Source organism: Lontra canadensis, unplaced genomic scaffold (assembly GCF_010015895.1).
Source record: "Lontra canadensis isolate GAN:19392208 unplaced genomic scaffold, GSC_riverotter_1.0 scaffold116, whole genome shotgun sequence".
Taxonomy (NCBI): domain Eukaryota; kingdom Metazoa; phylum Chordata; class Mammalia; order Carnivora; family Mustelidae; genus Lontra; species Lontra canadensis.
In genome coordinates, this window is record NW_022631110.1 from 3,971,453 (window position 1) to 3,997,327 (window position 25,875).

At 37.8% G+C, this 25,875-nt stretch overlaps 1 protein-coding gene across 7 annotated transcripts in view; it reads right to left on the reverse strand.

Moving 5' to 3' along the window:
• Positions 1-7,357: 7,357 nt before the first annotated feature.
• The window catches only part of RPS6KA3 (ribosomal protein S6 kinase A3), a 110,456-nt gene continuing 91,938 nt past the window's right edge, over positions 7,358-25,875 (reverse strand). For all 7 annotated transcript variants that reach the window (XM_032840814.1, XM_032840815.1, XM_032840819.1 and 4 more), the window contains 7 exons: positions 23,571-23,660; positions 21,492-21,650; positions 20,552-20,713; positions 17,126-17,202; positions 16,479-16,596; positions 10,187-10,327; positions 7,358-9,548 (listed from right to left, as the gene is read on the reverse strand). In XM_032840814.1, coding sequence (XP_032696705.1) covers positions 9,426-9,548; positions 10,187-10,327; positions 16,479-16,596; positions 17,126-17,202; positions 20,552-20,713; positions 21,492-21,650; positions 23,571-23,660 — 870 coding nt within the window. In that variant the 3' untranslated portion in view covers positions 7,358-9,425. The remainder of the gene's footprint in view (positions 9,549-10,186; positions 10,328-16,478; positions 16,597-17,125; positions 17,203-20,551; positions 20,714-21,491; positions 21,651-23,570; positions 23,661-25,875) is intronic.

Here is a 25,875-nt window from a genome sequence, read left to right on the forward strand (position 1 = left end):
CTGGAGATATTTCTAATTGTCACAACTGGGAAGGAAGGATGCTGCTGCTGGCACCTAGTGGACAGAGGCCAGGGATGCTGGTAAACATCGTACAGCGCACAGTACAAACCCACCCACCCGCAAACAAAGCATCATCCAGACCAAAACACTAAAATAGCTGAGGATGAGAAACCAATGACAGGCATTTCTTAGACAGAGACTGAAAGATGATGGGGACTTAAAGTTCTGGGTTTCTTTTTCCATTTGCAATAACTTGTAATATTCACAATTGAGGATGAAGGACATCTATGAAATTTATTTAAATTTTGCTTTCAGGCCAAATGATTATGAACTTGGGACTTTGAAGTTAGAGAGAGCTGGGCTCAAATTCAGCTCTGCAGCAACTTTTCACTCTATAACTATGGACAAGTTACTTAACCTATTTATAAGTCTCAGTTACCTCAGCTATAAATTGGGTATAGGAATAATACATATCATATTGGGTTATTGTGGGAATTAAATCAATATAATACCTTTATTGTTTAGCAGTTGTGCCTAGCACCTGGCAAGTCAGACTCCAAGTGTCTGAAGTTCAAATATTTAAAAACCAAAAGTCTCTGCCAATTACTCAGTATAAAACCCCAAAGGAAAGAAAAAATCAGGCTTCATTTGTCTATCATAGGATGGTTCTCACATTTGACTGACCATCAGAATCATTTGGAAAGAGGTGAGTCATGGGGACATCTGAGGGAAATGACTACCGGGCAGAGCATACAGACCTGGAGCAGGAGCATGCTTAGAATGATGTGAAATGTTGGGGTTCAGGAATGAGTGGTCAAGGAAAAATTCTTGAGATGTCTTCAGTGCAAAAAGGGCGATTTTGTTAAAGCATGGGAACAGTACCTGTGGGCAGAAAGAGCTGCACTGGGGTTGTGAGGAATGGCTAATTATATAATTTCAAGTTGGGAGGGGGTTCAAGATAGCATTAAGTCAGCAAGGTTTCCAGGACCTTGATGGGCTAGCTGTTGTTAGGAAAAGGTCATTTACCACTATCTAGTAAAACCTTAGTCATGAGACCCTTTAAAAGTATATCAGTGGGCCATATGTTGGGAGGATGATTGCTAACATATATCTTGGTGGGGATGGGTAGAGAAAAGGAAGTTTCCAAAGGGATTTTTGGAAGGATCTTGGAGGTCTGGTTAATGTCAAGCTAAGGCTGTCTTTTGCCTTTAGCAAAGCATTCACATTGAGGCAGTTAAGTTCCTGAGGGACGATCACTCTACCTGTCTCAAGTATGTGTCAGTTGGCTGTTAAGTTATTTTTAAATTATTTTTTTAATATTTCAATTTTATATTTGTTCTACTGGTTTTAACCATGTGCTCAAAATTTCTTATGCAGTATTGGATTTACTTTTTTTTTAACATCTTAATTTTACTTTTCAGTGTTCCAAGATTCATTGTTTATGCACCACACCCAGTGCTCCATGCAATACGTGCCCTCCTTAATGCCCACCACCAGGCTCACCCATCCCCTCACCCCCGTCCCTTCCAAAACTTTCAGTTTGTTTCTCAGAGTCCGCAGTCTCTCATGCTTTGTCCCCCCCTCCGATTTCCCCCAATTCACTTTTCCTTTCCTTCTCCTGATGTCCTCCATGTTATTCCTTATACTCCACAAGTAAGTGAAACCATATGATAATTGACTTTCTCTGCTTGACAATTTCACTCAGCATAATCTCCTCCAGTCTCGTCCATGTTGATAAAAAAGCTGGGTATTCATCCTTTCTGATGGCTGAGTAATATTCCATTGTATATATGGATCACATCTTCTTTACCCATTCATCTGTTGAAGGGCATCTTGGCTCTTTCCCCAGTTTCATGATTTATTTTCTTGAGTGCCTCTAACTCTTTCTGTACATTCTGTTCTCTACCCTTCCTTCCCCTTTTAGGTTGCAGCATAATCATTGTTTTCTTAGAAGGCCTACCCTGCCCTGACCCGTAGGCAGCTCTGCTATATATTCCTATAGCATCCTGCACTTCCTTTACCTAATTTTGCTAAAGTCAATCAATTCTATCAATTTAGGGTGGATTAGCAAAATTCAGTATCTGGATCTTCAAAGCTGCAGAAGAGTGATCATGGCAAAAATTGCTCCTTCATGTTGGCTTGTCTGAGGAGCCAGATGTTTTTCTAGATAACCATGGTAGGCTGGCTAATGGACCCCAAAAATGTTCATGTCCTAATCCCTGGACCCTGTGAATATATTATCCTATGTGGCAGAAAGAATTAAGATTGCAGATGCAGGGGCGCCTGGGTGGCTCAGTGGGTTAAAGCCTCTGCCTTCGGCTCAGGTCATGATCTCAGGGTCCTGGGATCAAGCCCCGCATCGGGCTCCCTGCTCGGCAGGGAGCCTGCTTCCCCCTCTCCCTCTGCCTCCCTCTCTGCCTACTTGTGATCTGTCTCTGTCAAGGAAATAAATACAAAGTCTTAAAAAAAATTGCAGATGCAATTAATGTTGCTAGTTAGTTAACCTAGAGATGTGGAGACTTTCCTGGATTACCTGAGTGGGCCAATCACATGAGTCTTTAAGAGTGGAAGAAAAGGTCGAAGAGAGGAGTCAGATTCGTGTGACAAGGACTCTACCCACCGTTGCTAGTTTTGAAGATGGAAGAGGGTGGCCATGACCCAAGGAATGCAGCTAGCCTTCAGAAACTGGAAAAGGCAAGGAAACAATTCTCTCCTAGCACTTTCAGAAAGGAATTCAGCCTGTCCAACACCTTGGTCTTAGTCCAGTGAGACCCATATTGGGTCTTCTTCTTCTCACCTACAGAACTGTGAGAATAAATCTGTGTTGTTCTGAACTGCCAAGTTTGTGGTGATTTGTTACAGCAGCAGAAAACAAGCACAGTAACAGTCCTACGTTGCCTCTGTATAATACCAACTAGACCTTGAAGCTCTCCATCTTAACCTGAATAGCCAAATTAATCCATGTGGATAGTCCCCAAACTGTTTTGGCCTGAATTGCAGTTAAGACAAAGCTGTTAAGGGTGAGACCCTAATGCAATAGGACTTGTATCCCTTTAAGAGGAAGAGACAGAAGGGGCAGAATGGCTACTTGAAGAGGCAGCAAGAGGGTGGCCATCTGCAAGTCAAGGGAAGAGGCCTCAGAAGAACCCAACCCTAGTTGACTTCCAGACTCCAGAAGTATGAGAAAATAAGTTTCTGTTGTTGAAGCCACCCAGTCTGTGGTATTTTGTTATGGCAACCTGAAATGATGAATAAATACACCATCATAATATAAAATTACTAAGAATGTCAATGGGGAAGGTAAGGGCTAACTGTAGGCCTATAACCCATTCCCACTCTACCAGAAATCAATGACCTCAATCAAATTTCCTTAAATATGCAATATTAGCAGAAAGAAAACAAAAAGTTATTATGTCTAAAATGCTTTTAGGGGCACCTGAGTGGCTCAGTGGGTTAAAGCCTCTGCCTTTGGCTCAGGTCATGATCCCAGGGTCCTGGGATTGAGCCCCGCATCAGGCTCTCTGCTCAGCGGGGAGCCTGCTTCCCTTTCTCTCTGCCTACTTGTGATCTCTGCCTACTTGTGATCTCTGCCTGTCAAATAAATAAATAAAATCTTTAAAAAAAAATAAAATAAAACGCTTTTAGCAAGATACATTTTGTCTCTAGAGATGGCTTATTGTAAAACATGGAATTTATGGACTGATGAAGCATGGTTGGCTGGAGAATGGGGGTTCATCATTTGTGTAATCAATGAGGTATAAAAAGGGGAGGTTGCAAAACCAAATAACTCCCCTTGTTTAAGCTGTTTCCAGATAGCTCAGAAGAAAACTGTCCTTTAATCCTGAGTCCAAAGTGTACAGTAATGAGGAAGAGAAAGGGTATTTTGGAGCTAAGTCTGATGATTTTGGACTTCTCGAAGAACAGATTATTTCACCTGTGCCTGGTGATCGCTCTGTATCCTTCGAATCATTAATCACGTTTGGTATTGGGTTAAGATCTATGATTCATGTGCCTGATGGGACTCTCTTTGGGCTAACCAAGACTTTGCATACAAAAATTATCTTGCACTTCTTATTAACTCAGAAATGTTCTTGTTTTAAGTTCTATCAATCCAATTTGATAAATTTATACTTTGGAAAAAAATTTATAATTTGGATAGAATTTGACATTATGAAGGATTATTATATAACTGAAATAACCTGATAAATGACATACATGCATTTATTTGAAACTTTATTATATAAATTTTCATTTCTTTTAAAGATTACAAAACCTGTTCTGTGACAGGAATACAAGCAATATTGTTCCAGGATTATTCATGGATACATCTGAAAGAGCTTAGATTACGCATTAATAGTATGATTTGAAAACTTCCCAGATTAAACTCTTAAGTAAAACAATTTAAAGTATTCAGTGATAATTAATCCTTTACAAGCATTTCATAATTATGGCAGCAGTGCCAAGCATCTGATGTGATTTAACCACCAATAAAAGGTACAATACATAGGAACTCATGATATGGTACCTTGGGCTTCCAGCATGCCTTACTAGAGAGAAACTAGTATAAAGTAAGATCAGGTATAATAGTAGAAAAATATTTGTTTTTTTTTTTCTTTTTTAAAAACTGTTTTAAGTAGTTGCCCACCCTATTCCCACCCAAGGTCAAAAATGCAAAATAATTACATCCCTTAGGTGTATACCTTCCCTTTTGCTTGGGTAAGAGTTAAGATAAACCTAATACATGTACATAATTTTAAGAATTAGAAACTCATCACCCATAATTATTAAGGATGCTAAGGAATGGCAATTAAAGAAAAAAAGCTTTAGATGATAAACTAGATACACAAACCAAAACCTTTATCCTTATGCCCTTGCTTTGTATTTAAAAGTCCTACTTTACATACTTGTTTGAAAACTCAGTATACAGCTCATTCAGTACTATAGTGATACTAGGAGTAAAAATTTTCACTTCCATTAGATATTGAACTAATCTACTTAGACTATTACGGAGACTCTCCTCTCACATGTGTTTACACATATTGTACTCAAACGGTATGTGCTCTAGGTTTTCTTGAGGTCTGCATCTCTGAACTTAAGTCTCTAAATTTTCCTTTTCACTAATCTCTATTCAATGTCATATACTTTGCTAGTTGCTCTGGGAGAAGTCATGGACATTTAAACAGCTTATCATGCACTTCAAGGTTATATGGCAAAATAATGAGGAAAGTGCCTTAAGAGGTAGGAAGTAGACTCTCATCCCAACCCTTGCTATGCCCTGTATGAACAGTTAAAAGACTAGAATAAAGTGGTAAATGTGAGACTGTTAGTAATACAAGGCTTAAGAAAATTAACTTGACTTCATTACTAGAATTGAGAACACTCAATCACACTGGAACCAGTTACAAGTCACTTGACCACACAAAATACAGCAGTGTCAGAAGTACATAAAGCACACTGTAGATAAAAATTCTTCTTGGCCATCCATATTTAGGTATTATCATTCTGTAGATTCTTCACTAGAAAAAGTGGTTAAGCGTGGCTCTGTAGAATACCACAGTCCCAAGAAAGCAAATTTCATTCCTTCTTTAATTGGTCTCCACCAATGGTCACTTGGGGAAACCAGCAAAATGTAAGCAATCTGGAGGCGAAAAGAGGACTATTTTCACTAATTGAAATATAAATAATGAGTTAAGTCAACTTATCTGTGAATTAAATAAAACTCAATGTATACATCTAGTGTGAGTAACATGGAGCTGGACCTTTCAGAGAGACAGAACTCTATGACTAGATTGGAACCCCTTGGTTTAAGCACCAAGGGTCAACCATGGAACCCATCATATTTCTTAAGCACAGAAAACAGACCTTTTCTAACTCTTTACATTCCTGAGATACCTGTCCTAATGCCTTCAAAAATCTCATAAATCCTCAATACCACCATGAGAATTTTATCTATAAAATACGGTAAAGCAAGCTGAGTATTTTTCAGTCATTTATAAAGGCCGGGAAGTAGAGACTATCAAAGCCATGTCGAGATATGTATTGCTGACTTCCATGGTGATTAAGTACATCTGTACAAAGGCTCCCAAATCTTGGATGTTTTTCTGCTTTCATCCCAGGCTGGACCCACCCCAGTCCCTTTCCAACCCAATCCATTCTCTTACTCATGAAGCCTTTGCACCCTTCTCCCTCTTCAAATCTTTCCTGGGCTGAGGGTGCAGGGCACAGCAAACAGGCCAGCCCCACCTCTCATAATGTCCCCACTTCTTAAAATTAGGTGGGAAATGGTTGATCCAAATCCATACTTTGCAGCCTACCACAGTGAAATGTGAATCTCTACTGCATACACACCACACCCCCTCCAGACCCTAAGTGACTTTTCCCCACACATCAGCCTTGCAGCATCTTGATTCTGTGCCTTGTCAAAATATTACATTTTTGGACTTTTGGGGTTGCTTGTGAATAAATGAAAGTTAAAGGTCTACTGTACTTAGGAAAAAAGACATCTCTATAAATTAGAAGGAGTTGAAATGACTTACATAAAAAATTAAAAGGACAAAAACTTACCTTAACATCATCACTTGAAAGGGAAGATACAAAACACGTGGTAGTGTAATCCATATTTTTCAGCATATGCTTGGAAAAGTTAAATGCAATCTACCATTCTAGATATTATTTTGGATTATAGGCTAAGAGGAAGTTTGTAAAAGTGGCCTGATGGTTTAGTTCCTTCTTTCACACTGAAATAATCTTTAAGACTAAACTAAAATCTTCTGGGAGAAGCCCTGGTAACTAGGAGAACTAACTGGTTAAGGGCCCAGAGGAACTGGACTCAGTAATTAATAGAAAAGTAAACCCAGGGCAAGCATTACATTTAGAGCTGTCTGCTGTAAATCAAAGGCAATAGGAACACCAGGACCACAGATGAAATAAATCAAGCTCATGAACTGCATTTTAGGCAAAAGTCTTCAGTTTTGTGAACACATGACTTGCTTTTCTCCAATAAAACTGACAGTTGAAGTAGGCGAAGAAGGCATTATCTTTGAAAGCAAAAAACTTGCCATTCATCTACCAGTGGAGTAATGCCCCAAGAAATACTTTTTTTTTTTAACAACTCTGCTCCTGGTTGGGTGATAATATGAAGGGAAGGTAGCATGGTGTCATGAGGGGAAAAAAACTGAGTAAGAAGTTAAGGATTCTAGTCTTTGTTTTGGGTCTTAGTTACTTTACATGCAATATGAGAATGTTGAACTAGATAATTTATAAGGATTTACACATTTACTTCTGGTTCTAAGACTACGATGGACAACACACCTAAGCACTTATGAAATAGCATTGGTGTCCAAAATTTGAAAATGTCTTTTTTTTTTTTTTTTTGCCTAGAGTTACACTAACATTTTAAAAGCGACAAGATTTGGGATGGGTGTGGTTTGAAACACTGAATAGAGAGAGAGAGAAAGAAAGAAAAAAAATTTCTTTCTGGGCAATGGGAAGCAGTTTTTGATAGTCAGCATTTATATACTCAAGAATTAAAAAAAAAACTTTCTCCATCTAGATCTTCTGAATCCCTCTTATTGTACATTTTTTTAAATTTAGAAGATAAACTTACATTTGATTTCTATGCAATAATCATTTTGTGTCATTTAAGCAAAATGAATGTTACAGATTTCCCCTTTCTCTTTAGCTGTGTGGGGGAGAACTTAAAGTAATAGTAAGTGGCTTCTAAGCCATTTAACTAAACTACACTTTCTTGGCTTTGTACTCTCAAAGAAAGATTTAAAGCTTTGGGCAGGTAAAAAGACTTCTGATGTAAATGGCTCAGTACATGGCTAAGAGATCTGTTGGGCACATTCTTGATGAGGTTAAGTTTAATCACTTTTCCTAGTTCATGTTTTTCATGTTATATATTGATGTACGCTAGGTAGCTTAACCAAAATACAGGTAATAATGGATACAAAAGTTTCTTTAATCAAACAGAATTGTGGAAACTACCCAAATTAGATGTAGACAATGAATACTGTAATCTAAGCAGACCCAGTAAATGAAAGCTGATCATTTCTGAAATTAAAGGAAGCATTATATGGCTATAAGTCATCAGAAGGAATTCAGAAAACACTCAATGGTGAACATTCACTTAGCCTACTTGAGCTATAATTTCAGGTGAGAACAAATACTGTTTGATCAAGAATGTTTTATTCCCTCGAATAAGAAAGTTTAAATCCAATTTCATAGAGAGGCTGGTGGCCTTTATTACATTCAAATTAGTGTTTACTATAGAGCATCGTAATGGGATAGAACTCATTATGATTTACCTTTTTTCCAAAAAGCATACTTTTCTTGCAGGTATACAAGAACAGGTATCCTGTTATTCATATGCTAAATTCTGCAATTTGATCTATTTAAACATGAAAGAACTAATGGGACTTGAATGACCTGTTGTTAAATTTTCCTTCACCAATCTCTTCACCAGAACTCTTAAAGGCCTTTGATGTATATTGGCAAAATCCCAAATTATATGCCAAATACTAAATATGGATACTATTCAAGATCAAAAGTGCAAGAACTACCTCCTTAATTAAGGAAAAAAGAACCCTAAGGAGTTGCAACGTATATGGACTAACTTCATAGGTGTACTCTTGATGTCATGCCACACACACGTGATAACTTTCTCTACCATAACAGCTCTCTAGGTTAGTCTGACAAAGCACCTGACTTTAAGAAACAAACAAATGAACGAACCAGTGAAACAGACATGGGGAAATATATGTACATTTTGGAAGTATTACATTCAACAGCTGTTCCACAATCTGGCCATTTTTAGGGCTGTCCAACAATACTGTTAATCCAGGTGAACTATTTAACCAGATTTAATAGTCAATTGATTAATAATAATAGATTCCAAGTTAAACAAAGCATGTATACATTAAAGAAAGCAGTACAGAAATGTACTGTATATGAACTGTTTACAAAAACATACAAAATGTTGGATGGCACAAGGGATACAGTGCTAATAGAAACGGATTGTTTAAGCTAAGTGCTTAACATAAACTGTCCATCCCTATAACTAACAAAGAATATTTCAGGGACATGAAATATTTCCTATAAAAATAATGCTATATGGTGTAGAGTACTTTATTCAGTGTATTTTTAGGTGGTATTCGTATGTTCATTACTCTTGTTGATTCAGTGAATATGTCTTCATCATGTTTCCATTTTCATTTCATCCGAAGCTCCAGGAAAATCTAACTTGCTAACAATCATTTAAAGCGAGAAGAGACGGAAGCAGGAGCAGCAGGAGGAGCAGCAGCATTGTGGGTACCAGCTGGGACAGTGTGTGCTTGCAGGTGTCTCTCAGATATGTGCTACCTGTCGCCAGAACTTGTGCTATCAGCTTACACCATGGTACCAAATATCTCACTGAGGTCACTTCACAGAGCTGTGGAGGTGATTTTTTTAATACCTCTCCGCTGAGCAAGAGTAGAGCGGCCTACTGGTTCCAAAACTGGCGACTGATTACGGTTTAAAGCAGAATATGTAGCTGCCATAGCACCCTGAAAATAGGAAAGAGAGGTCACAACACAAATGACAATGGGTAGTCACAAGTACGTAGAATACGAAATACAGATATTCCCCCCTAGATAATTTCTTCATATGAAAATTTATATAGATTTAATTGGGCTTATAATGAAAATAACCATACTGGTCAAACCCTCTGATTTAACTAAAATTAAAGAGGCAGATATGGGAGGCTGAACTTACGGATGAGAAAGGACAGGGATGGGCTTATAACAAGCAGCCCTCACTTTACTTAGGACTATTCAGCTTTTTGTTTCTTTGCAATTCTTTAATACCATGGGCAGCAAAACATGCTCTTCTGGAACTTGTTTTGCCACTGCTGACAACCTCAAAAAATTTGCTCTGGGTTTTGCATAAGAAAGAAAAGTATAAACAAAAGTTAGGAAATCCATAAGCCTGTGTGACAGATAAACTCAGAAGTCATTCTTAAACTGGTTTTATTATATTTTGGCATGCTTTGATTTTCTCTTTTCCAAACCGCTCGTTTTAAGAGAATCTCACTTTAGAAATCGATGCAGGCTGAGCGAAAGGGAAAGGTGCTGTGGGCATGGACAGGGGACTCACAGTTTCCTGGAAGTCATGCAAAAAGCAGTGCCTGAATGGGGCAGCTCACCTTGACTAGATGGGGTGCATCCTGTCTGTTTAGTTGGTACTGTGGCAGTTGGTCCCAGTGGACGATCCAAGGATGTCTGAGCACAAGGGCAGCAGTCAGTCTCTGATGAGGATCCACATGAAGCATCTTTGACACCAGGTCCTGTAATGGGAAGAAGAGGAGTAATAAAACAAGTTTAAACTTTTGTTTTTCTATAGCACTTGATACTGGTCAGCATTCTTCTTTAGCTTCTATGACACTATTTTTTCCTGGTATTAAACCTTGGGGTTCAAAGCAATTTGGTCAATATAACAATTTCTTTTTTTTTTTTTTAAGATTTACTTTAAAGAAAGCGACAGAGAGGGTGCCTGGGTGGCTCAGTGGGTTAAGCCTCTGCCTTCAACGCAGCTCATGATCTCGGGGTCCTGGGATTGAGTCCCACATCAGGCTCTCTGCTCAGCAGGGGGCCTGCTTTCATCTCTCTCTCTCTCTCTCTCTCTGTCAAATAAATAAATAAACAAACAAATAAATAGATCTTTATAAAAAAAAAAGCGACAGAGAGAGAACAGAAGTGAGCATGAGCAGGGCAAGGGAGAGTGGGAGAGGGAGAGGGAGAGAATCTTAAGCAGACTCCCCAACATGGGGCTGGACCCCATGACTCTGAGATCATGACCTGAGGTGAAATCAAGAGTTGGATGCTTAACTGACTGAGCCACCTCGGTGCCCCCAACATGGCAATTTCTTTAAAAAAAAAAAAAAGGGGGGGGCAAAAAACCCAAGTCTCTGTTTTCTCCTTCCTGAGTAACAGTAACTTTGGTGTACTACAAAGAGTAAATTTACCACATTTATGTATCTTTAAGTACTTTGGCTCTTTTATTCACTGAGATATTCTGACTTTTCTATACTTTTGTAGTTTTATTTCTAAGTAATTTTCAGCTGAAGACTTTTTTGTGCTGCTGGTAATAATGAAAAGCAGAACATAACTGTCCAATAATAGGAATTTAATTGGAGAGCTCCAAATGCCCCCTCCAAAAGATTAGAGTTATTTTTTTTTAAGTAGGCTCCACGCCCAACGTGGGGTTTGAACTCACAACCCCAAGATCAAGAGTCACATGCTCCACCAACTGAGCCAGCCGGGTGCCCCAGATTAGAGTTATTTTTATTTTCCCCACTTCATGGGCATTGCACAGGCATTACTTAAAAAAATAAATACAGAGAAATAAAAGAACAAGAACTCCCAGAATACCATTCTTCCAGAGAAAATGCCTTCTATCTATCCAAATGCTTTCCTATGCATGGAACACAGATCCATATAATTGCTAGATAGTTTTATACTCTCCACAATAAGAACAGTTGTGACTTAAAAGAGCCATCTACCACTTGTTTAATTTTTCATTCAAAATATATCTATTTGAGTATCTATTAAAGGCCAAGTATTCTGCTAGACATCGGGTATTCAGCAGTGAACAAGATAGAAATGAACTCTGACCTCATGAAGCTTTCAGCCCAGTGAGGGAGAAACAAAGAATCAATTACAAAGCAAACTGTAAGTCTTTGATGGGATGAATAAAGACATATAGCTAGAGGAGCACAAAGAGACACCTGACCTGAACAGGATGGGGTGGCTTAGAAGTGACTTCTTTAGAGGAATGTGAGACCTGAAGGATGAGCTGTAGATAGATTATAGAGAAGGGGAGGAGGAAACAGAGCAATTCGGGGAGCTAGAGCGGAGTGTGATTAGAGGAAAGCCGTCAGGGATGAGAACGTGTCACAATTAAGGAACTGAAAGGAGTGCAGTGAGGCTGTAATAAAAACAAGTAGAACATGGCAGCAGATAAATGGGAAGGTGAGAAGGGACTAGACCATGAAGGCCCCTGTAAACTACATTAGCAAATCTGGTCTTTGTCTGGAGGTAAGAAATTATTTAAAGCAAGGGAATGACACAGTCAGGTTTGTACTTTAGAGAGCTTACCCTCACTAAGTGTGGAGGAAAATGGATTGGAGGGTGCAAGCCTGAAGACTCCAATTTGAGACTGGCAAGAGATGATGGCTTCAGGCTAGTATAAGAGATGGAGAAATATGGATGGTCTGAGCTACTTAAGAGAAAGAAGCAACAGAACCTGGTGGCTGACTGGTACTGGGAACTGAAGAGATGTTATTCCAAGTACTCCTTTGCTATTATTTAGTTTCTTATTTTTAGTTTTCATTAACAGCAAAGAACAGGAATAAGCTACTGAACAGAATTAGAAATAAAAAGTGAAACAATTAGGAACTCCCCTTCCAAATTCCTAAAGTGAGAAAATATGCTTCAAGTACAAAAAAAGTTGCAAAACTGCCCAGGGGCACAACAAAACTCTCTTCCTTCCATAAGTTTCATCACTCTGTTCAGATAAACTCATTCGTATTCATGGCTTTAGCGTCTACAGATGGTGACTCCTAACTCCACTGTCCACCCAAAACTTCTCTCCTAATATCTGCATCAATACAGCCAGTTGCCTAATGGACATACATCTCTTACTTATATATCACAGTCGCATTTCAAATTCGTAATGTCCAAATCTGTAATTATCATGCCTCTCAAAACTACTTCTTTTGTATCCCACATCTTGGTGAAAGAACACCACTACAACTCATTTGCCTACGGTGGATATGTGGACTACATGCTTACTGTCTGCTTCCCCCTTGCTTCTTTTTTTCTTTAAAGATTTATTATTTTGAGACACACACACACACACACACACACACACACACACACAGAATCTCAAGCAGACTCCATGCTCAGCATTGAGCCCAGTGTGGGGCTTGATCTGACAACCCTGAGATCATGACCGAAGCCGAAACCAAGAGTCAGACGCTTAATCAACTGTGCCACTCAGGTGCCCTTCCCCTGCTTCTTATGTCCATTTAACCACTGAGTCTATTTTGCCCCCTAAATTTCTCTTTAATTTAGCTCAAATCCTGCTACTCCTGCTCTAGTCTAGGTCTTCATCATTTGTGACCTGAAATACTGTAAAACCTTATAAGTAAAACCCTTAACATTAGGTCAGTGAGGACTGAATGAAATAATATAGGTATTAAGTGTTAGCATAGACCTTGGCACGTAAGTGCCCAGTGAATTGTAGTGATGGTCCTGCTCTTCTCAAAGCCACATATGAAACATATGGCCCATATGACTAATGACATTCACGTGCAACTTGCTCTTGCGGGAACACATCAGACTGATAAAACCCTCACTTCTGACTGCGTATTCACTGTACCATATAATGCTTATCTCAAGTCTTAACTGGACAAATTTGCAGAAGTTATCAGTAATAACGTGATATTTATAAGAAACGCCGTGAGTTAGATCCAATTTTTTGTGCTCTATTTTTTATCTCATCCTCACCTTTCTCTTTCATTAAAAAAAAACATACTGGAATCAAGTCAATGAGAGCCAAATTATCGAAATTAAAGCAAGTCAAGGTTATCTCTATAATTTATTTTAAAAGGAGGCAATGGGTAAGCTCTGATACTTTATACAGTATTTTTTAATACTGTATTATTTAATATGTCTCACAATGGATCATGACAATTTCTGGCAGACTCCAGAGAGAAGAATTACTGCTCTATAGAACAAACTTGAAAAAGGAAACTCTCATCATTACAACGCTTAATACTTTTCAGCAGTCCTCCAATACCTAGAATAAACCTGAAATCCTGAGCATAATCTGCCAAGCCTTTTATAATCTGGGTTCATCAGCTACCTTCTCACGTGTACCCCGTGCTAGTCACAACAAACTGTGCACAGCAACCTGGAAGCATTCTGCCATTTTCAGGCTGGCCTGACCACAAATAGCACACGCTGCTCCCTCAGCCTGGGATGGAATACATCCTTCTGCTCCCTAAAGCTGCCAGGAAAATCCCCTCACTGCTTCTGGAAAGCTTTCTTGGAAATCTTTCTGAGCACCATCTGTAAACTTCTTTAACACACAAAAATGTACCACTGTAACAGCACACGTGACAGTGTGCTGTATACTTCTGGCCATCTCCCAACTAGACCATGAGCTTCCTGAGATCAGGAATTCTATCTCAGTCACATCTTTGATCCCTGGACCTTCACATTTTAAGCATGCTGTAAGTGTTGAACACATGGATTAAAAAGAAATCCCAGAAAAAAAATGAATCATCTGGTTTAAGAAATAATTGTTAAAAAAAGGGAAAGGCTAACACTTCATTTTAAATCAGTTATAAAGCCAAGTATCATCTATGCAGACATTAAATTAGTTAACAAAGGCTTCATCTCTATGCCAAAATAATCAACCTACATTTTTGACATACCCTATTTACTTTTGCAATCATCTCAACTCAGGCTTCCACCTCTAAGAGAAATCAGCAAGCGCATTTACCAATATGTATCTTCTTTATCTCCTCCATGTTTTTCTTATTCGGAAGAGGAAAACTGCTCTTCTTTTTCTTTCTAATTTTTAAAATTTTCACTCTTGATTTTAAAAGAGCATTTTCCATGAATAAAGTAAAACTAGAGCAGAGTTGGAAAGCAAGTCTGCCAGAGTATGGCAGATCTTCCAGTGAGAAAGGCTTTTCAAATGGATTTCAAGCAGACACCTTAAAACCATACTACTGTTTATTATGAAAAAGATGAGACCCTTTTCTATATAATATGAACCAAAAATAGAACATGGTGCAGTTATTCTAGGGAATAAGGGCTTTGGGACCAACTGCTTAGTTCAAAGCATCCACATGCTCCCGGTATGTAACTATGGACAAATTCACACAAAAATTCTAGCCTTGGTTTTCTTCTGTGAAATGGGGATACTACCACCTATTTTACAGGGTTTGGAAGAGGATTAAATGGGATGATTTAGGTGAGGTGCAGTGTGAGGCACAAAAAAGCCACAAAAATCATGAAGATTACCACCATTATCATCATTCTTCTTCTTTTTTAAAATTTTATTTATTTGTTAGAGTGAGAGTGAGAGAGAGAGAGCACAGTCAGGCAGAGTGGCAGGCAGAGGCAGAGGGAGAAGCAGGCTCCCCATGAAGCAAGAAGCCTGATGCAGGATTCAATCCCAGGATACTGGGATCATGACCTGAGCCGAAGGCAGCTGCTCAACCAACTGACCCACCTGGGCATCCCATCATTCTACTTCTTATTACTATTATTTTGGTTAACAGGTTTATTATTTTTTTATTCCAAATTTTTATTTAAATTCTAGTTCACAACATACAGAGTAATATTGGTTTCAGGAGTAGAATTCAGCAATTCATCACTTACATATAATACCCAGTGCTCACTACAACAAATGCACTCCTTAATACCCACCACCCATCCCTCCATCAACCCTGAGTTTGTTCTCTATCATTAAGAGTCTCTTATATGGGGCGCCTGGGTGGCTCAGTGGGTTAAAGCCTCTGCCTTCAGCTCAGGTCATGATCTCAGGGTCCTGGGATCGAGCCCCGCATCGGGCTCTCTGCTCAGCGGGAGGCCTGCTTCCTCCTCTCTCTCTGTCTGCCTCTCTGTCTACTTGTGATTTCTGTCTGTCAAATAAATAAATAAAATCTTAAAAAAAAAAGAGTCTCTTATATTGTGGAAAGAGTCGAGATGCCCTTCAACAGGTGAATGGATAAAGAAGATGTGGTCCACATATACAGTGGAGTATTACTCAGCCATCAGAAAGGATGAATACTCAACTTTTCCATCAACATGGATGGAACTGGTGGAGATTATGCTAAGCGAAATAAGTCAGGCAGAGAAAGTCAATCATCATATGGTTTCACTTATTTGTGGAACATAAGGAATAGCATGGAGGACATTAGGAGAAGGAAGGGAAAAATGAAGGGGGGAAATCAGAGGGGGAGACGAAGCATGAGAGACTATGGACTCCAGGAAAGAAACTGAGGGTTTCAGAGGGGAGGGGGGTCGGGGATGGGTCAGCCTGGTGATAGGTACTAAGGAGGGCACGTGTTAATGGAGGACTGGATGTTATAGGCAAACAACGAATCATGGAAAACTACATCAAAAACTAATGATGTACTGTACGGTAACTAACATAACAACAAAAAAGAGTCTCTTATACTACCATTATTATTCATCATGCTTGTCAGTAAGTAGTTTTAGATGTATAGATAATAAAGCCAAACCAATACCTTCTGGGAAACAAAATTAATAGGTCCATTTTTGAGTTCAAGTTATTTGGTAACATCGCCTCAAAATAATACTTTATAAACAAAAGTTTGTAACTGATTATTATTTTTTCTTACCAGGGATTATGAGAAATTATTTTCTAAGAAGCTTCTAATAGGAAGCCATACTTACCTTTGCTGTGTCTGAAACAGAATTCCAGTAACCACCACTGAGTGAGAATTTTCCGCTGCCTATCCGTGCTAATATCTCCTCTGGTGTATCATCAGGGCCATTTGCAAATGGAGTGTAACTAATTTATAATGAAATTAAAATGTTAATGAATAAAATTTCTATTTTGGTTGGTAATCTTCACATTTATTTGCAGTGTTCAAGATTACTCCAGTTAATTTAATTAATGTAATATTTCATTAAAATTTCCTAAAGTGAAAAATATCAACATCATGAAGCACCATAAAGCACAGGTCAAGGTATAAGCTATGAAATATTAATTAGACTTAATGTATGATAATATAAATATTTTAAGATATGACACATTAGAATAGACTATCTAAGAATAGTGTATGTTTATAACATAAGAGTACAAAAGAGGTATGGAAAAAATCAAGTTAAGACCTTAAGACATTAACAAATGGTACATTAAAGAAAGCCAGTAATGATACAGTTACAAATGTGGTACATATACATAGAGAGATATACACACACAGGATTATTAGATAACATGAGAAAACATGAAAAGAAAGATACTACAACAGAGAGATTAAAAAAATAGAACAGAATATTGATGAATAAATGCTGATTACAACATATGGTCGACTCACCCAGTAAGCATTGTATAGAGGAGGACACCAAGACTCCATATATCACAAGCAGCATCGTAGCCTTGTCGTTTTAAAACCTAAAAAAAGCAAAAATTAGTATTAACACACTACTGGTTAGAGAACTGAATAGGCTGTGAACTGTACTAGTTTCTAAATCAATGTATTTAAGAAAAACCTCAACAGAACATGATTAACAAGCAAGGCAATATATTAATACTATTCTACAACTAATAATTCATTCATATATATATATATGAATATATATTTACATACATATATATTTGATTTTGGTATTTGAATTAGCATTCGTTGAGTGATGCTATAGCATATAGAAGACTATAAAATAAAATGAAATTAAGTTTCTTTTTCTCCCCACTGCCTCCCTCTAAGTTTCTTCTTTAAATGAATTTATATTCATTTTTGTATGAGGCTGCAGGAGTGGTTACATAAAACATTACTTTTAGGAATATATATAAAAGTACAAATAATATAATGCAAAATTATACTTTTACATATAAAAAATATGATTCACTCGAGCATTTAGTAATCACCAATTATTATCCGGCATGAAGAGTGATAAATACAAAACACTCTTGTTTCCTCAAGAAAATTAGAATATGGCAGGGGGAATAAACATACATATAGTTAATAATTCAACATGGTAAGTATTATAACAAAATTATGCCTAAAGTGTTATAGGTATAAAGATGAGGAAACCATTCATTCATTTTTGTTTTTAAAGATTTATTTATTTATTTTAGAATGAGAGGGAGAGTGAGAGAATCTCAAGCAGACTGCCCGCTGAACATGGAGCCTGACGTGGGGCTTGATCCTATGACCTTGAGAAAATGACCTGAATTGAAGTCAACAGTCAGACGCTTAACCGACTGAGCTGCCCAGGTGCCCCCGAACAATTCATTTTTGATATGGGGAGAGAAGGAAGACTACGGGGCAGCCTGATGGTACTGGGCCTATAAGTAAGAATTCAGGAAGCAAAGGGAGGAGGTGGAGGAGAGCAGGGGACACTCAAAGGGCAGAGGCAAGAGAGCAGAGCATGCTTAAAGACAGGCAAGGATTCAGTGTGGCCAGATGTCCAGGTAGGGGATACCAGAGAGAACGAAGAAGGGCTTTTACAGATATCTTAAGGATTTAAAATGTTTTTTCTGTAGGCAGTCTGTGGTCACTGATACATTAAACAGGGAAATAAAATAGGTAGATATGTACACCAAAAGAGTAACTCCAGGTATAGAGGAAATGCTGGCAAGCAGACAGACTGGAAACAAGGTCGTCTGATAGGATGCAATTTGTAGCAAACTAAGTGAAAGGCTATGAGGAACCACACTAAGGCAGGACATGGAAAGGAAAAGATGTCATGATAAAACAGGAAGGACTTAGAGATGGGATGTATGGGTAAGGGAAAGGGGGTCTAAACTATTCAGGAATCAGAATGGAAAGGGTTTGGTGACTGACAGGATGTAGAGAAATGATGGAGAAGGAGCATTTCAGGAGGACTTCCAAGTTTTAATTTGAATGACTAAGTGGTGAATCTCAGACAAAGAGTTAAAAGGTCAAGTCTAGGGAGAGTTTAATCATAGAAGAGTTCCTGAAGAATATGAATTTAGAGGCTCTGAAGCAAAAAAGGTCTTGAAGCAAAAAAATTTGAAACAAAAAACATTAGGTTTTGAAGCAAGAAACATTCCAACATGCCAAGGCAAAACAGCTACATGGCGATTTCCAGAAGCAGATTGCTTGTCTGAAGCAAGAAGTCCTCTTGAGGAATAATGAGATGGCTAGATGAAGTGACCATGCTTGGACATCAGTATGTGTCAGAAGCTGTGGATATGTGGACAAAGAAGCAAAAAGTCTGTCCCTCATTAGTTCTAGACCCACCAGAACAGGTGCAAGTACTCTTTTAAAAAGTATTATTTTGTATCTCAGAAGTAACAAGATTACAAAAAGTTTGGAAAATAGAGGGGCAATGGAGCTCTACAATCCAATGACATCCTAACCTTACCAACTGTTACCATTGTTTGGTGAAGTATCTAATGATAAAAGCATAGACTTTGTAGCCATGTTGCCTGGGCTCAAATCTCAATCTGACCTCCAATGACATAACCTCTCATTGTGCACCTGGTTTCTTGTAAAATTCAAGTAAAAGGTCTCATTTCACGTAAGAGAAAAAATTATTATATGTAAATGCTATTTGTGAGGATGAAATCAGCTAATACATGTGATTGGCACATAAGCCCTATATTAGAGTTAACTCTTACTTTTTATTACATAGTTCAGTCACATTTTTAAAAAAAGATTTTATTTATTTATTTGACAGAGAGAGAGAGATAGCGAGAGGGAACACAAGCAGGGGTAAGTGGGAGAGGGAGAAGCAGGCTTCCCGCTGAGCAGGGAGCCCGATGCAGGACTCATCCAAGGACCGTGGGATCATGACCCAAGCAGAAGGCAGACACTTAATGACTGAGCCACCCAGGTGGCCCCACAATTACATTTTTTTTTAAACACGGTGATAATAAACATGCATGAAATCTTGAGGGCAAAGCAGTGGATTTTAGATTTGCTACAATGGGGAACCAAAATTTCTTAGGAAAAGAAGCAACTTGATCAAAGCAGTGCTTGAAGACTTCAGTAACTCTACAGCTCTTCCGTAGAAGGATCACAGGAGAGAGGGAGCAGGGTGCAGCTAGGCTGTGGCAGTCATTTGGGCTGTGGTGAAAGAAGCGGGGCTAGGATGGCAGTTCTGTGAAAGGAAGAACCTCGAACTGGTTTTAGGGGATAACAGAGATGGTACCTAGTTATGTAGCTAAAGACAAGAAGAGACCATGATGTTTTAGCCTCAGAAATACAGGAAGATGATAACAAAACCAGGAAATTAGAAGAATATTAGGAAAGGATGAGAATAAACTAGTTTCCATTTAATTCCATGTGCTCACAGGCCCCAAAGTATCAATGATAGCAGACCGCTACATATGTGTGATTATGTAGAAAGACAGAAGGCAGAGCAAAAAAAGGACTGTAGTGGACTAAGTAGTAGGGGACTGAAGACAGGATTTATTACCATCAGAAGAAAAAGAGCTGACATTTTAATTATTTGTTCAGGAGGTCTTCAATGAAACAACTATTAACCACTCTATATTAAACACAGCAGGGGTGCCTGGGTAGCTCAGTCATCAAGCCGTCTGTCTGCCTTTGGCTCAGGTCATGACCTCAGAGTCCTGGGATCGAGCCCCGCATCAGGCTCCCTGCTTGGTGGGAAGCCTGCTTCTCCCTCTCCCACTTCCCCTGCTTGTGTTCCCTCTCTAGCTGTGTCTCTTTCTGTCAAATAAATAAATAAAATCTTTAAAAAATTAAATAAACACAGCAAATGAGTTTTTAAATATACTGAAATATTGGAAGCAAATAATTCACAATTACCTCTGGTGCAACAAAATTTGCAGTATAACAAGGAGTCATGAGAAGACCGTTTTCTGCTCTTAGCTGTTTGGCAAAGCCAAAATCACAAATTCGAATAGATTCTGGATTGCCAGATTCATCCACATAAAGAATGTTGCTAGGTTTCAAGTCTCTGTGAACCACCTAATTGAAATACAAATTAAAGAGGTACATTAACAATACATTTCCATTACGAAAACTCTTTATTCGCAAAATGTCAAGTGACGTACTTAACAAGACGACTGCTGACCTTTAAATTATCTCATTTTAAAATGCTGATAATGTAAGTTTAACTCTCTAGCACAGAACTGGGGCAAGGACAGGAGGAAAAAAAAACAGTATGTACATCCCTCCTCTTTGTCCAATTGAGCAGTCAAAGCTAGAAGTCAAGAAGCTCTAGGATGAAATGATTACCTTCCACTTGTTAGCTTCTGAGAGCAAGGACAAACAAAGTAAGAATAATGTATTGAAAATAAATTCCTTAAGAAGTAAGCTCTTAATTTCCTTTTATAATTGAATACAACCCATGATTCTCTGGTTCTGCGTCTAAATTTGCAATGGACCCAGTTCTCAAGAGTCCGGAGTGGCCTAGCAAAAACAGTGATAGGTCTTCCAGGTCAGAGGACCTTGCTTACTTTTTCTTGGGAAGCATAAGAATTTAATATAAACAAGTCAGGATTTCGAAGTATCACTTCAAGCTCAGTGGGAGAAATTTATGTAGAGGAGTAATAGCAGAATAAGCTAGTAACAGTTATTCTCCATTAATGCATAAGTAACATCAACCTTTGTAATTTTAGTTCAAACATTAAGAAAAGGTTTAAAAAAAAGTTAAAGGAAAAGGTGTGTGTGTGTGTGTATATATACGCGTGTGTGTGTGTGTGTGTGTGTGTGTGTGTGTGTATAAAATGTTAAAAAGACTTACCCCTTGTGCGTGAAGATATTCAACAGTTTTGGTTATAGTAAACAGGACAGCACTGGCCTCTCTTTCAGAGAAAAATTTCTGTCTAAGAATTTTATCCAGCAATTCACCCCCTTTCATAAGTTCTGTCACTACATACACATATTTTCCATCATCATATACCTGTAAAATTCAACATCAAAATATAAAAAATTATTTGAAGCTTTATATGTGCTCAGAATAAAGTTTAGCATATTCAAGAGAAATTAAAACTCATTTTATAGTCAAGGAAAATTTTACTTATCACAACCAATAGATGGTATAAAATCTGCAAACCATTTTATACATATAAGAATATTAAAATACAAATTGATTAGACTGGATGTCAGAAAAATAAGCTGTAATTTCCTTCTATGAAACATAAGTCATGGCAATCAAAGTTACTATGGGCAACGTATATCAAAGGGCACTGAATTTTTTCTCTCAGGGTTTGTTTCTCTTGATCTTTCTATCTACTGATGATAGCAGGGATTGGTATAAAGACACATGCCTGTAACTTTCCTGAACTCCTACAATTGTAGAACTGTATTTACATATGCAGTACAATGAATTATCCTGGTTTTGATTAAACTGAAAGACAAGTTGTGGCAAGAATTAAGTAGGAAGATTAAGTAGCAAAAATTCCATCTAACCACACAGAAGCATGCCATTTATTCCTCATGTAGAAATAGAAAGCTCCTTGTAATTTTGATTTGTACTCCAGGCAATCCCAAACTGAAATGACCCTTCATTAAACTTCAGTTCCTTTTATTCCCCTTCACCACAGGGTTACTGCACACTTTCATTTAGTTCCATAAGAGGTACCATGTGCTGGGGCCCCCCAAAATGGAGAAAACAAGGTACCCTCCTCAATGTTTGTATTCTAGTAGAGAGAAAGATAGAAACAAGAGTTAAAAAGTCAGAGATGCTATAATAGAAGTCGGGAAAATTTTAGAGACTTTGGAATTTGAAATGAAGGAAGGAGGAAAGATGTGAAAAACAGTGACAGCTTAGGGAGTTTGTAAGGCAAAGATGAAAATATTTTCTATACCTTCTTTTTGATTTACTTGGATTCTTGCAGGTTATATCAAAGAGTCACTTAAGTTACACAGCTTCACATTTAATGGGACTAAGCTAACATTCTTCTAACAGTGAGCAGCAATAAATTAATCTGAGGAAATTAGGAGTTTTGGTTATGAAGAAGGGAGAGTAAACTCTGGAATTCACAAAATCTCAGAGATGAAAGGCGAAAGGTACCTTAAAAGTCCTCTGGCTGAGCTGGCCATAGGACATGTCAGGTCTACAACCCAGATGCAGCCTTTGGGCACTATCAGCGAGAGAAGATTTAATGCTGTCTGGGGAGTTCACACCTTTTGCCAACAGCTCTGTTATGATAAAAACCAGAGGTAGCAAGGAGGGGATACCTTACTTGTCTGGGGTATGGTGATGCTCAGGACAGGCTTCCTGGAGGAAGTAATGTTTTAGCAAAGTTTTAGATGCATGGTAGTAAGCCAGGCAAAGAAGGGAAGTGGTAGTATTAAATGAGGAAACCATAAATTCAAAGACAGAACAGCATGAGAAAAGGAGGAAAGTTTAAAGATGCGCACATAGTCGAGCATGGTTGGGGGATGGGGTGGGAGAGGAAGTGTGAAAACCACTGCAGACAGAGGAAGGCAAGGACTGGAGGTGAGGGGGTATGAACTGTAGGCAGAGGAGTAACGTGGTTACATACGAGTTTTGCTCTCTCTGACAGTACTGTGGAAGAGTCTGGGGAGTCCATGGAGCATGAGACTAGTCAATCCCTAATACTATTTAATACACAAATGTTCCAATAAAGATATTGAAAGCAATAATGTCAGTAACACTTTTCTTAAAGCGAAAGTATAAGAATTAACTACAGAAACAGGTTTTTTTTATTAACTTAAATTATGCTCTATATGTTGTCCTTCAATTTTTTTTTAAACTTACTCTTATTATTTGTCTAACACATTATATTTGAAAACATTCCAAATGTGAGCTGGACAACTGATTCCAATGATCGAAGTTCAAGAAGCTACTACTTACATCCTTTAGAGTAATGATGTTTGGATGCTGTCCATAACGAAGAAGAATTTCAATTTCTTCTGTTGGGTCTCTCTTGCTTTTATCAATAATCTAAAAGGCAAATATTTATCATAAAATCTCATGAACTATTAAGGTCACAAATAGCTACAGACTTTAGGTATTATTTTATATAAATACTGGACATATGAGCCATTTATCAATCAGTTTTATTCAAGTACTTGGCCAGACTGTTTTATCAAAGTTTGAAAGCCAGTCTAAGTTTAGGACTTTCTAAACACTCAAAAGCCTCAAGAAGAGGTACCAAGAACATATCCTTCTTCCCTCCTTGAATGTCTTTAAACCCTGGAAAATCAGTCATCTTCTAAGCCCAATCAATACAGATAATTAAGAACAAGGTGTATCTACAATACTACCACTAGCATCTGTTTATTGAATTAACTTTACTTCCTTTAAGAAAATGCTTCAGTGGAAAAACCCATTAGTTGTAAGCTACTTATAAAAAATTAATTAACAGCTAAGTAGAACAAGCTTATTTTTGAAGCTATGCAGAAAGCTAAGCAGAAAACCACACCTAGAATTTTACTTGACTAGAGTTAAGTTTAATTATTATAATAAAGCCCTTTAAAATACTAATGTAGCCTTCCAACCCTTTTATGTCAGCAGCTTCTTAAAAATATACCTCTTAATGTTTTAATCTGTTAAAGTAATATATCTATTTTTAAAAGGACAAGTTTGGCTTTCATTTTGTCCAAAGGGTAGTCTGAAACAAATTTTGTGACCTTTATATTTTCAATTTTAAAAAAGATTAGTAATTCATGTGTGCAATAAATACTCAAATGCTCCAGCAGTTGAGGAAAGAGCTTGCAACTCACAGTACAAGCCAAATCTGCTATCTGAAATAGATTTAGTTGTAAAACAGTTCTGTATAAGGAGAAGAGGGAATACAAACATTAGGTGTACACTGTAATCAAATGCAAATGACAGTGTGGAATTACCACAGCAAGTTGTGGACTACCATAGCAAATGGATGATTAAAAGGAAATGTATATGGAATAGACATCCTAATTCAAGGGAGATGATCCAGGACTAGTCTTTTGAAAACTAGAACACACTGGGAGGTGTTATTCCCAGCAACATTCTCTTTGATCCGCTAATCTGAGCAGAGGTGATGTCACATTCAGACTTGCGTTTGTAGATCTTAGATTTGTAGTAATTTCAGTAGAATGAAGTTGTGCTGGGATTGGTTTTATGAATTAAATTTAAGTCACAAGAATCCACAAATAGCTTGAAGATATTCTCAAGGTTTTGGTATACTGCCTCTGGTTTCTGTAATTCAAATGGGGCCTCAAGGCATTTCTGCTTTTCTTCTGATGCATTTATGAAGGCAAGATACCTCCTTAAACTGCCCATCATGTACATTACTCACCTTCTCTCCTTTCATGTAAGCAATGTGAAAATTCCTATGTACCCCAGATTTCACTATGAGCAATGAGTGGGAGAAGAGCAAATTAACATGCATTTCTATGGTTCATCCTACATCTGATAGAAAGCCGGACACTGATAGTTTTTAAAACAATTACATCTAAGTTTAGAATAGTAATTACCATTTTTTATGTAGGTGTGTGTCTTCCCAGATATTAGCTATATATATATAAAATACATTTATTTTTACACAGTGAAATCATATCAGATGATAGACAGATGGATGTACGGAAATAATAACAATTAATGCCACTCTCCTACTAACTAAAAATGAGCTACCCACACTTATTGACCAGTTCTAAGGTCCAAAATAGGTTGAAAGATTTAGATATTACTTAAATTGCTTATATTGGGAGAGCAGTGACTACCATTTCAAGAAATGAAAAGGCAGAGACTTGAATATAGTATTTTTTCACTTACAACTACAGGTTTGTAACACAAACTTTATCACAGAGCCATGTGATTTGGTTTTTGGCTTAGAAAATTCTTACTGTCTTTGACACCTGATGAAATTAAAACAGCTAAAGATAACAAATTTTGTAACAGTAGTGGTTTACTTTTACTGGTTCACAGATCCCTTTATATGTAAAGGACAGTATGAATATTTTTGCCAGAAAAATGTAAACACTTAAAATTTGGCATACAATCTTGAGGAATTCCCTGACAGACCATAAATGGGGGACTTTTTAGGGTAAAGGGATGTTACTAAAAATCAGGTCAGATGTAAACTGTACTAATGCCTTCAGCAAACTGGAGGTATGCTACCTTGCCTTTAGTTTACAGGTGAATCTGTGGTTCCAGATTAAGACCCCTGAGGGTTGCT